General features: G+C 49.5%; 1 protein-coding gene across 2 annotated transcripts in view; it reads left to right on the top strand.

The window, feature by feature from the left end:
* The first annotated feature begins 633 nt into the window (after window positions 1-633).
* Window positions 634-12,269, top strand: part of ITCH (itchy E3 ubiquitin protein ligase) — an 84,357-nt gene continuing 72,721 nt past the window's right edge. The window contains exon 1 of one of the 2 annotated variants that reach the window (XM_075571906.1): window positions 634-874. In XM_075571906.1, coding sequence (XP_075428021.1) covers window positions 735-874 — 140 coding nt within the window. In that variant the 5' untranslated portion in view covers window positions 634-734. The remainder of the gene's footprint in view (window positions 875-12,269) is intronic. The other variant, XM_075571904.1, reaches the window with a different exon arrangement.

The raw sequence follows: 12,269 nt of genomic DNA, 5'->3' as shown, positions 1-12,269 counted from the left end.
TGTTTATAGAAATAAAAGGATATTTTGTGTTTTCTACAGTACCACTATCATTGTTATTTTTATTATTAGAATAAGTATTTCTAAAATAAAAAAATATTTTTTGCAATAATGTCATTATAATTATTATTAATATTTGTAACATAATACATTATTATTAGCAATATTATTATTATTTGCCATATTATTATTATTATTTGTAATTTTATTATTTTCATCATTATTATTATTTTCAATATTATTATTATTTTCATTATTATTATTATTATTATTATATTGTTGTCATTATATTATTATTATTTTCATTATTTGTAATATTATTATTATTATATTATTGTCATTATATTATTATTATTTTCATTATTTGTAATATTATTATTATTCGCAATATTATTATTTGTAATATGTAAAGTTTTTTGTGGATAATAAAAAATATGGCTTCCCGCTGCAATACTACTGAATGCAGCACTGAAGGAGTTAACCACGAGGTCACAGATGTGTCCCCGCCCGCACTCCCTCGTGCCCGCCTCCCCACGCCCCAAGCCAATCTCACCTATTCCCCTTTTGTTTTTGTTTCGCGAAACTTTATTGACAATCGTCTCCCTGTCATGGATAGTGACACGCCTGCGCTCTGCGGCCTTCGTCACGGAAGTATTTTTTTTTTCCCCCATTCCATCTAAGAAAAGCTTTATTGCTCAGTGACATTCTGCGCAGCTCTTCTGTCTCTCTCGCCGCGCATGCGCACATTCCCCGTCTCCTCCTCAGCTGCCGTTTCCTCCTTTACACCGGCGGCCGCCATTTTTACACGGGACGGAGGAGGCGAGAGACGGACGGACGGTGTGATAGCCCGGGCCGGGCCAGGCTGCTCTCGGGCTCGGTATGTGGGGGATATGGTGACCATGTTGTGGTGTTGCCATGGGAGTGCTGTGCTCTCGCTGTCATGGGGCCATATTGTATGGTGGTGCGGGGTGGGGGACACGGGGTTGGGTGGGAGGTAAGGTGGGTGTCGTTGTGCTGGGTGGGGGGCACGGGGTTGGGTGTCATGATAGGGGGGGGAGGGAGGTCAGGTGGGTGTGGTGGTGGTGCTTGGTGACGCAGGGATGGGTATCCTAATGTTGGGTGGGTGACATGATGTCATGGGTGTCTGGTGGGTGTCCTGATGGGGTTTCTGGTGGGTGTCCTGATGGGGGTGTCTGGTGGTTCCTGATGGGGGTGTCTGGTGGTTCCTGATGGGGGTGTCTGGTGGTTCCTGATGGGGGTGTCTGGTGGTTCCTGATGGGGGTGTCTGGTGGTTCCTGATGGGGGTGTCTGGTGGTTCCTGATGGGGTGTCTGGTGGTTCCTGATGGGGTGTCTGGTGGTTCCTGATGGGGGTGTCTGGTGGTTCCTGATGTCATGGTGTTGGGTGGGTGTTCTGATGGGGTGTCTGGTGGGTCCTGATGTCATGGTGCTAGGTGGTGGGTCATGGTGGTTGAGTGGGAGTCGTGGTGATGCGGTGTGTCCTGATGTCATGGTGTTCGGTGGGTGTCTGGTGGGTCCTGATGTCATGGTGTTGGATGGGTGTCTGGTGGGTCCTGATGTCATGGTGTTGGATGGGTGTCTAGTGGGTCCTGATGTCATGGTGTTGGGTGGGTGTCCTGATGGGGTGTCTGGTGGGTGATGCATTGTTGGCTGGATGACGCGGTGTCTGGTGGGTGTTGTGACGCGGTTGGTATATTATTGTCTCCCTAGTTTTAGGTGTTTGTCATGTTCCTTTTTATGCAGTGGTGGTGTGTTGCTGTCTTTTGCACCCCTGTCTTTTGTGTGTTGCTGTCATGTAATTGTTTCTTCCAGGGCTGGTTGTTGTTATTGCGGTAGTCTGTATAATAGTGCGTGCTGTTTCTAAGGTGCTGTTTGGGTTTTGGTATCCTGATGTTTTTTTTTTCTTTCCAAGTAGTGGTGTGTGTTTATTGTGTTGTGCTTTGAAATATTGCTGTTGTAATGTTCTTGCTTTGTTGAGTTGTTGTGATGTCGTCATGTTGTATTTAACTGTTTCTGGCACAATGTTTTTGGAGTCAGTCTATGACGCGTGTCCTGTGTTGTCTCTCTCATGATGTTCTCCACGAGGTTCCTATCAGGATGTGACACGGGCTGGTGTGTCAATGTCACACCGAACCTACAAACCTGTGTCTCCGTATCATGTCCCCTTGTGGTATTGTGTAATGTGGCTACTTCCCAAAATCAATGTCATAATGTGCTGAATATATGGGCTATATACAATAATAATGTAAAACAATAATAAACAAGGCAAGATGCATTATAATAACCGCTATGCAAGCAGGGCATGCCTACTTTCATTCGTGATCTGCACACGTGGTCGCAATAGTGGCTTTGCCATTAAAGATTAGTGGTACTGTGATTGAATTTGTGGGTGCCGAATCATTTTATAAGAATATATATATATATATATATTAAAAAAAGTGACAACCTCCACAGCAAAGCATATAGCAAATGGAAATATCACTGTATGCTCATTTGCATGTCTTAGACAGGTCTGCAACCCCGCCTCTCACCATTATCACCCAGCACACAGCACTTCCACTGCAGCAAGGGATTCTGGGAAATGACATGCAAATGAGCACACAGTGCCACCTTTTGCTTCAAAACCATTTAACATGGTTCAATATATATATATATATATATATATATATATATATATATATACAGAAAGGGAGAGGAGTCAAACAGATCCCTTCTTTAAGAAGAGGAATTAATTGTAGGTAAGAAAAAGTAGTTCTCATGCTTTGACTAAAAGCAAGAGTTCTCACGCATTGAGCACAGAAGCCTGGGAAGAAGCATTTCCATGCCCCCGAGTCTTGGGCGTGACTATGATCCTTAAACATCTGGTTTCCTTACCTCATGAGAGAAGGGCTAGGGATGTCAGGTGAGCAAAGCAGCCCTGCACTCTGACCCCGTCCCCTGCCTGTCTCTTTGGGGATGGGGGCAGTGTTATTAGGGTGTCCCGTGTGAGATGTATCATAGCATGTATCTGAATGGTCACAGTATTAGTAGTTGGATCAGTCCTGGAGAAGAGTCGGTTGTGTTACCTTCATGGACCGGTGTTTTGAGTTTCACAGATGAGGTTGTAGTTTTCAGAGTTTTTATTATTTCGCAGGTCTCTTTGTTGAAGTTGGAGACGAGATGTTTTTCGAAGCTGTGTTCACTACAATTTAATCTATGGAAAACTCTGCTTATCTCTTTGTTTGATACATGGCAACTCTTCCTGTTACCCCATATAACTCATCCTCTTACCCCGTTTAACCTCTCCCTATATCTCCTCCTATTACCCATATAACTGCTCCCTATAACTCCTCCTGTTGCCCCATATAACCCATCCCTATAACTCCTATTACCACATAAACCTCCTATTACCTCGGTGTGGTATTTATTTATAAAATGTTTTACCAGGAAGTAATACTTTGAGAGTTACCTCTTGTTTCCAAGTATGTCCTGGACACAGAGTTATGATGACAAATAATACATGGTTACAAATACATAGTTACATAAGTGAGCAGGGTTATACATTATACACAAGACATTGCATGCACAGCTACAGATGATAAATATTGTAGGCATATATAACAGTTAGACCAGATTAAAATGTGAGGCAGCTTTAGTTTTGAAAGAATTTAGGCTGCGCTTATAGCGACAGCGACGTGGCAGCAAAACAAATACATTGCCGGCGTCGCGTGTGCTTATGGTAAGCACGACGCGATGGATTGGTCGCGATCGCTGTAAGTCATCTCTATTAGATTTTCCAGGGACCGTCGCGTCGCTGTTGCTGGCACTATAAGCGTAGCCTTAGACTGGTGGCGGATGTGAGAGTCTCCAGTAGATTGTTCCAGTTTTGGGGTGCACGGTAAGAGGAGGAGGAGCGGCCGGATACTTTGTTGAAACTTGGGACCATGAAAATTCTTTTGGAGTCAGATCTCAGATAAGTGCTGCATGTGGTAGGGGTGAGGAGCTTGTTCAGATAGCTGAGTAGCTTGCTCAGAAAGTATTTGAAGGCAAGACAGGAAAGGTGAACTTTGCGCCTAGACTCAAGTGATGACCAATCTAGTTCTTTGAGCATTTCGCAGTGATGTGTGTTGTAGTTGCATTGGAGGACAAAACGGTTTATTGAATTGTAGAGGGTGTCAAGTTTGCTAAGCTGGGTTTTGGATGCCGAGCCGTATACTATGTCCCCATAGTCGATAGTGATACGCTTTCTGACCAGCAGACTTAAGGAAGGTTCCTGTAAAGTACACCTAGTTTGGCATAGGTTTTAGATGTCAGGGTATCGACGTGCAACCCAAATGTTAAATGGGAGTCAAACCATATGCCCAAGTATTTAAAACTAGTAACAGGAGTTAGGGTGGTGTTAGCGTTGGTTCTGATCTGGAGCTCAGTCATTGGGAGCTTTAAAAATGTAGCCTTGGTCACAAATACCATTGTTACAGTCTTGTCGGTGTTTAAAAACAGTTTGTTTTGGGAAATCCAATTTTCAAGTCTCAAAGTCAGACTGAAGTATATGCTCATATTCGGAGAGGCTATGGCTGTGTGCATATAAGATTGTGTCATCTGCATACATGTGTATTGAGGCTTCCTTACAAGCTGTGGGAAGATCATTGATGAACACTGAGAAGAGTAGGGGCCCCAGAACAGAGCCTTGCGGGACGCCACAGGTGATATCCAAGGGGTTGGAGTTAAAGCCTGAGATGGACACATGTTGGGATCTACCTGATAGGTAGGACTGAAACCAGTTTAAAGCATGCTTCCCTATTCCAGAGCACTGGCGTTAAAGCAAGATAACATGATCAACAGTATCAAAAGCCTTTGCAAAATCTAGGAATACTGCACCAGTGAGTTGTCCCCGTTCCATTCCACACTGGATTTCATTGCAAACTTTTAGCAGGGTAGTTACCGTGAAGTGTTTGGGGTGAAAGCCAGATTGGAATTGTCTAGGGAAATTTGTCTTGGTATAGTAATCGCTTAATTGGGACAGGACACATTTTTCCATGACTGGATTGTATTGGGAGAAGAGAGATTGGCCTATAGTTTGAAACAATGTTTTTGTCCACACTTTTGAAGATTGGGACAACTCTGGCAGTTTTTCAGGTTTTAGGGCCGTTCTATAGTGTGTGCGGCCGTGCACGTGCCTGTGCGAACGTGCGTGCCACACGCTTTTTGTGTGTGTGTGCGCTAAATAAGTTTTGCAACAAATACTTTAATTGTTTATTAACATTGTACACACACACACACACACACACACACACAGACACACACACACATATTTGAGCGACGGTAGCGGCGCAAATTCTTTATTTTCTTCATCTTCCTCCCTGTCGGCCGGTTCCACGCTCCCTGCCATGCGAGCTCGCGGCACCATTATGGAAAAGCTAATTAACCTCAGCCAACTAAAACTGCTGCGCGCATGGCGTAGCAAGCACACGCAGTATAGAACAGCCCTTAGGGATATGGCCTGCAGACAGAATAGAGTTGACTATGGAAGCAATTGGTTTGGCAATGGCTGGGGCACCAAGTCTTAGGAACTTAGATTGTAGTAAATCAGGTCCACATTGGCTGCTTAGTTTTAATTTGAGGAGCGCTTGTGTAATCTCCTCTTCAGATACTGGGACAAATTGAAAATTGTGAGCAGTGCTGGGAAGAGGGTGGGGCTATGGGGGTTCTCTCAGAATGAGATTCATGTTTGTGGTTTGCGTTTCGCTAATAAGTTAGTAGCACATCCCACAAAGTAATCATTGAATGCATTTGCAATGTCAGTGGGATTTGTCAGAGTAATATCTGCCTTAGTGATATTACTTGGTTGTTGAAGGCTGGAATATAAGTCTGGAATATATTGTGGATAACCTTCCAGAAGTTAGCTGGGTTTGATGTATTATGGAGAAGATCGTCAGAGTAATATTGAACTTGTTTTTGTCTTGTTTTAGTTATGTCTTGTTTGCCTTGTGCACATGTTCCGCATGCATCTGTAGTTATTAAGATCCTTGGTAGTGCCAGTTACTTCGTAGCTTTTCCACAAGGCATCGCTGAAATGGTAGAGCACTATAAGGTTAGTTGTAACCCACAGAAGGTGGGCCCCCGTACTGTACTCTTATTCTGCGTAGTGGGGCATGGGTATCACAGAGTTTTAAGAACTCTGATTGGAAATAGTCGACAGCAGAATCGGAGTCGGGAATTAAGTCGATTCTGTGCCATGGGCAGTTGGTAAGGTCATCCAGAAACTGTTGTGGGTTAAAGTTTCTAAATGTTCTAGTGAGGAGAACTTTAGGGCTTGATTGGGTGGTTTAATTTTCCTTACACAGTACACTATTGCATGGTCACTGAAAATGTCAGGAAGGATGCCAGAGGATTGGATTTTGTTGGGATTTGAGGAGAGAATCCAGTCTAGCAAGGAGTGGTTGTGAAATTTCAGGTTTCTCCGTGTGGTTTGGGAAATGAGTTGCGTTAGGTTAAGTGATTTGAGTTGTATCTTGATTTTGTGGTTTTTGGGGTTGAGCCAATTGTAGTTGAAATACCCAAGAACTAGCAGCTCACTCTTCTCATTCAGAGAGGAAATGGAGCCAAGAAGCTGGGAGATATCGGACGGGCTTAGAAAAGGGGAGACAGATTATAACCCCTCCCTATAAGTCCTCCTATTGCCCCATGTAACCCCTCCCTATAACTCCCCCTATTTCCCCATATAACCCCTCCTATTGCCCCATATAACCGCTCCCTATAACTCCTATTACTCTCTGCTGGGCAGGGAATCTTTTCATGTGTTTGTAACTTTGGAGCACTTATTGAATATTTGTGTATCTATTTGATCAATAGCTACGTCGTTTAGTGTGTGTGTGTGTGTGTGTATGTGTGTGTGTGTGTGTGTGTGTGTATAGATATAGATAGATATAGAGATATATTCACATAGGGATATAGATCTATTTTTTACCCACCATAACTTAACTAAGTATATATAGATATATTTATATACTAGCTGATATACCCGGTGCCGCCCGGGATTTAATGTTCTGGCTCCCCCTCTCTCTCTCTCTCCCTTCCACTGGCTCCCCCTCTCTTTCTCCCCCGTTCACAGCAATACGCCCCCCCTTCACAGCTCCGTTACCCCCCCTGTTCACAGCTCTGGTCGGTCCCCCCCCCCCCAGTTCAGTTTGTCTGAAGGGTTCTTGTCTGGGACCCTTAAACCCCACTGTATTTTAGGGTAAAGCACAGTCTCAGGACCATCCAGCTCTGGTTTAAGTGCTTTATTTTCTTTGTCACTCCAGCAGACAAAATCAAGAAAAACAAAATAATCCGAATAAATCCTAGCTTTATCCGAGCATTAACTAGACAGCAATTCTCTAGCTATCTTTGGGTGGCTTCCCCACTTACCAAACAATAAAACACGGATATCATAAACCAGACCCGTTGCAGGCCAGCCCCTCTCTGTAGCATCCAGCTCTCTTAGGCTGCGGTCCCAGTCATGACTGTGACACGCGCGCCCGGCGGAGGTGGGGGGGGGGGGGGGGGCGGCGCGGCGCGTGCACAGCGCTAACCGCGATCTGCGGTCTCCAGGAGAGGGAGCTTGCGACGGGAGGGGGCGTGGTCGGGGATTTGCGGGGGCGTGGCCATCACGTCACGCGGCTGGTTCGCCCTCGTTGGGTGAACCGCCGGTGGGGGCGTGGCCACGCCTCCGTCGCAAGGTTTAAGCTCAATTTCATTGAGTTTAAAAAACCTTGCAGCACGGCGCAGCTGCACCTTCAGCGTGAAGGTGAGTACTGGGCCCTTCCCCATTGAGGGGCGGTGCTTACACGCACAGCGCACGCCGAGGTGTGCGCTGTAGCAGTGACTGGGACCGCAGCCTAAGGCTGAGTCCCTAGAGACTGCAGCCGTGCGGAGGCGCGTGGAGGCTGAGGGAAAGCGGGTGCTTTCCCTGTCCTTAGTGCGCGCACCGTCTGGGGGTGGGCCAGTGACGTCACAAAGCTGGTTCGCCCTCATTGGGCGAACACGCTCACGTGACAGGCCCTGAGCGCCAAAACTTAAATTGATCTGTCTCCTCCGCCTCAGCACGCCTGGGGAAGCGTGCGGAACGCCTCCTAAAGCCGCCCTCAAAGGGTGCCGGGGGTAAGTCCGCTGCCTCCGCGCCATCTGCCTGACCATGTCCAAAGCCTTAGCTGGTATAAGGGGAGAGGAGAGAAGGGATCCAGCCTGCCCTTTCTTACACTCTGTTAATCATGGCCATGTGATCTGCACCTGGCTTCCTTTGCAAATTTTTCCCTGGGCCTTTAACTCTTAGTAGTGATAGGTATAATTTGCTTATGTATCTCAACTCAACTTTACCACCTTTCCTCTCTCAAGGCGTATATTGTGTCTGTCTCTCTGTCTCTCTGTCTCTCTGTCTCTGTCTCTCTGTCTCTCTGTCTCTCTGTCTCTCTGTCTCTCTGTCTCTCTGTCTCTCTGTCTCTCTGTCTCTCTGTCTCTCTGTCTCTCTGTCTCTCTGTCTCTCTGTCTCTCTGTCTCTCTCAACAAAAAAAAATGCTGGGTGCACACAAACATAAAACTATAAACCAAGAAAATAAGGGTGTATACTTACAGAGATAGAGGTGCCCGCAGACGGACAGGGAAAACAAACCAGTCCAGTAAATACACAGCAAAAAAGGAAGATCCACAGCACACTCAAATGAAGAATAGTAATTTAATAAAACATCAGGCAACCAGCATGCTCCAGAGCAGTGTACGTTTCGGACCAATAAGGTCCTTTCTCAAGAGCTTGCAAGATTGCAATGCAAGCAGGAAAAAGTCACTGTGTTTAGGCAGAGAACTGGGACATTCATTATTAGCAACAGAGGAGGGACAGACATGGTTAGGAGAGGAGGGACAGAGATGGGACAAACATGGTTAGTTGAGAAGGGACAGAGATGGGACAGTAGAGGCAGAAGGGGACAGACACGGTTAGGACAAACAGCACAGGGCGGACAGTAGCCCTCAATGCAATCCAAACAATAGGTGATGTATTGTATTTTTTAGGGGGGGGCACTGTTCCCTTTCGCTACCCCCCTCTCTCAGGACACTGCATCCGCATTCAGCAGTCTCTTCCTGCTCCAGCTGGCTGACCTAGGTCACAGCCCGTCACCCACACAACCTGGTCTGACAGGTTTTAATACTTTCACAGCACGTAGGTCAGGAATAACCCACAATCCGCACTCATCGCCTGAGCCCTATTACAAGGTGTCGCAAAACCGGCTGGTGTGGGGGGTGTGTCCGGATCACAGTTATATACATACAGAAATGTATGTATACAACATCCCCCCCCACACCCCCCCCCCCCACACACACACCCCACACACACACACACACACCCACATCCCCCCCCACACACCCCCCCACACACACACACACCCACATCCCCCCCCACACCCCCTCCCACACACACACACACACACACACACCCCCCCACACACACAGACCCACCCCCACACACCCCCACCCCCCCCACACCCACACACACACACCCCCCACACACACACCCCCCCCCCCCCACACACACACCCCACACACACAGCCCCCCCACCCCCCCACACCCCCCCCCCCCCACACACACACCCCACACACACACCCCACACACACACACACCCCACACACACACACACCCACACCCACATCTCTCCCCCCACACACCCCCACACCCCCCCACACACCCCCACACCCCCACACACACACACACTCCCCCACACACACACACACCCACATCTCTCCCCCCACACAGCCCCACACCCCCCCACACACCCCCACACCCCCACACACACACACACTCCCCCACACACACACACACTCCCCCACACACACACACACCCACACTCCCACCCCCCCCCCCACACACGCACACCCACACTCCCACCCCCCCCCACACACGCACCCCCACAACCCCCCCCACCCCCCCCCCCCCAACCCCCCCCACACCCCCCCCACACCCCACACACACAGCCCCCCACCCCCCCCACACACAGCCCCCCCCCACACCCCCCACACCCACACACACCCCTCCTACCCCCCCCCCCCCACACACACCCACCCACCCACATCTCACCACACACACACACACACACCCCCCACATCTCTCCCCCCACACACACACACCCCACATCTCTCCCCCCACACACACACACCCCACATCTCTCCCCCCACACACCCCCCCCCACACACCCACACACACCCCCCCACCCCCCCACCCCCACGCACACACCCACACACACCACACACACCACACACACCACACACACCACACACACCACACACACCACACACACCACACACACCACACACACCACACACACCACACACACCACACACACCACACACACCACACACCACACACCACACACCACACCACACACCACACACACACTATAATATAACTGTTTTATATATACATAATAGAGAGAGAGATCAGTTATATCCATACATAAACAAATGTCAAGTGTGTGTATATATAATTGCTTTAAAAAAAAATACATACCTGTACATGGATTTCTCTGCGTGTGTATAGATATATAGTTATATATTACATTGCCCTGTATAAGATCAACACATTACAGACAGAAAATTAGGCAGTTGTTGGGAACAGTGTAAAATGATTTGTGTTGAACCCATCCCCTGCCGGGCTTCCCCATCCCCTGCCGGGCTTCCCCATCCCCTGCCGGGCTTCCCCATCCCCTGCCGGGCTTCCCCATCCCCTGCAATGCTAACGTTCCCCCCTCCTGGCCTGGTGCTGCCCGGCCTCTGAAACGGTTACATACACCGGCACGCCGCCCTGCCTCTGATACGGTTACATACACCGGCGCGCCGCCCTCCCTCTGAAACGGTTACATACACCGGCACGCCGCCCTGCCTCTGAAACGGTTACATACACCGGCACGCCGCTCTGCCTCTGAAACGGTTACTTACACCGGCACGCCGCCCTGCCTCTGAAACGGTTACATACACCGGCACGCCGCCCTGCCTCTGATACGGTTACATACACCGGCACGCCGCCCTGCCTCTGAAACGGTTACATACACCGGCACGCCGCCCTGCCTCTGAAACGGTTACATACACCGGCACGCCGCCCTGCCTCTGATACGGTTACATACACCGGCACGCCGCCCTGCCTCTGAAACGGTTACATACACCGGCACGCCGCCCTGCCTCTGAAACGGTTACATACACCGGCACGCCGCCCTGCCTCTGATACGGTTACATACACCGGCACGCCGCCCTGCCTCTGATACGGTTACATACACCGGCACGCCGCCCTGCCTCTGATACGGTTACATACACCGGCACGCCGCCCTGCCTCTGATACGGTTACATACACCGGCACGCCGCCCTGCCTCTGAAACGGTTACATACACCGGCACGCCGCCCTGCCTCTGATACGGTTACATACACCGGCACGCCGCCCTGCCTCTGAAACGGTTACATACACCGGCACGCCGCCCTGCCTCTGAAACGGTTACATACACCGGCATGCCGCCCTGCCTCTGATACAGTTACATACACCGGCACGCCGCCCTGCCTCTGATACGGTTACATACACCGGCACGCCGCCCTGCCTCTGATACAGTTACATACACCGGCACGCCGCCCTGCCTCTGATACGGTTACATACACCGGCACGCCGCCCTGCCTCTGAAACGGTTACATACACCGGCACGCCGCCCTGCCTCTGAAATGGTTACATACACCGGCACGCCGCCCTGCCTCTGATACGGTTACATACACCGGCACGCCGCCCTGCCTCTGAAATGGTTACATACACCGGCACGCCGCCCTGCCTCTGAAATGGTTACATACACCGGCACGCCGCCCTGCCTCTGATACGGTTACATACACCGGCACGCCGCCCTGCCTCTGATACGGTTACATACACCGGCACGCCGCCCTGCCTCTGAAATGGTTACATACACCGGCACGCCGCCCTGCCTCTGATACGGTTACTTACACCGACACGCCGCCCTGCCTCTGATACGGTTACATATACCGGCACGCCGCCCCGCCTCTGATACGGTTACATACACCGGCACGCCGCCCTGCCTCTGATACGGTTACATACAACGGCACGCCGCCCCGCCTCTGATACGGTTACATACACCGGCACGCCGCCCTGCCTCTGAAACGGTTACATACACCGGCACGCCGCCCTGCCTCTGATACGGTTACATACACCGGCACGCCGCCCTGCCTCTGAAACGGTTACATACACCGGCACGCCGCCCTGCCT

Source organism: Ascaphus truei, chromosome 15, assembly GCF_040206685.1.
Source record: "Ascaphus truei isolate aAscTru1 chromosome 15, aAscTru1.hap1, whole genome shotgun sequence".
Lineage (NCBI taxonomy): Eukaryota > Metazoa > Chordata > Amphibia > Anura > Ascaphidae > Ascaphus > Ascaphus truei.
Note: the sequence above shows the minus strand (reverse complement) of the source record. Positions and strands in the feature narration are given on the sequence as shown.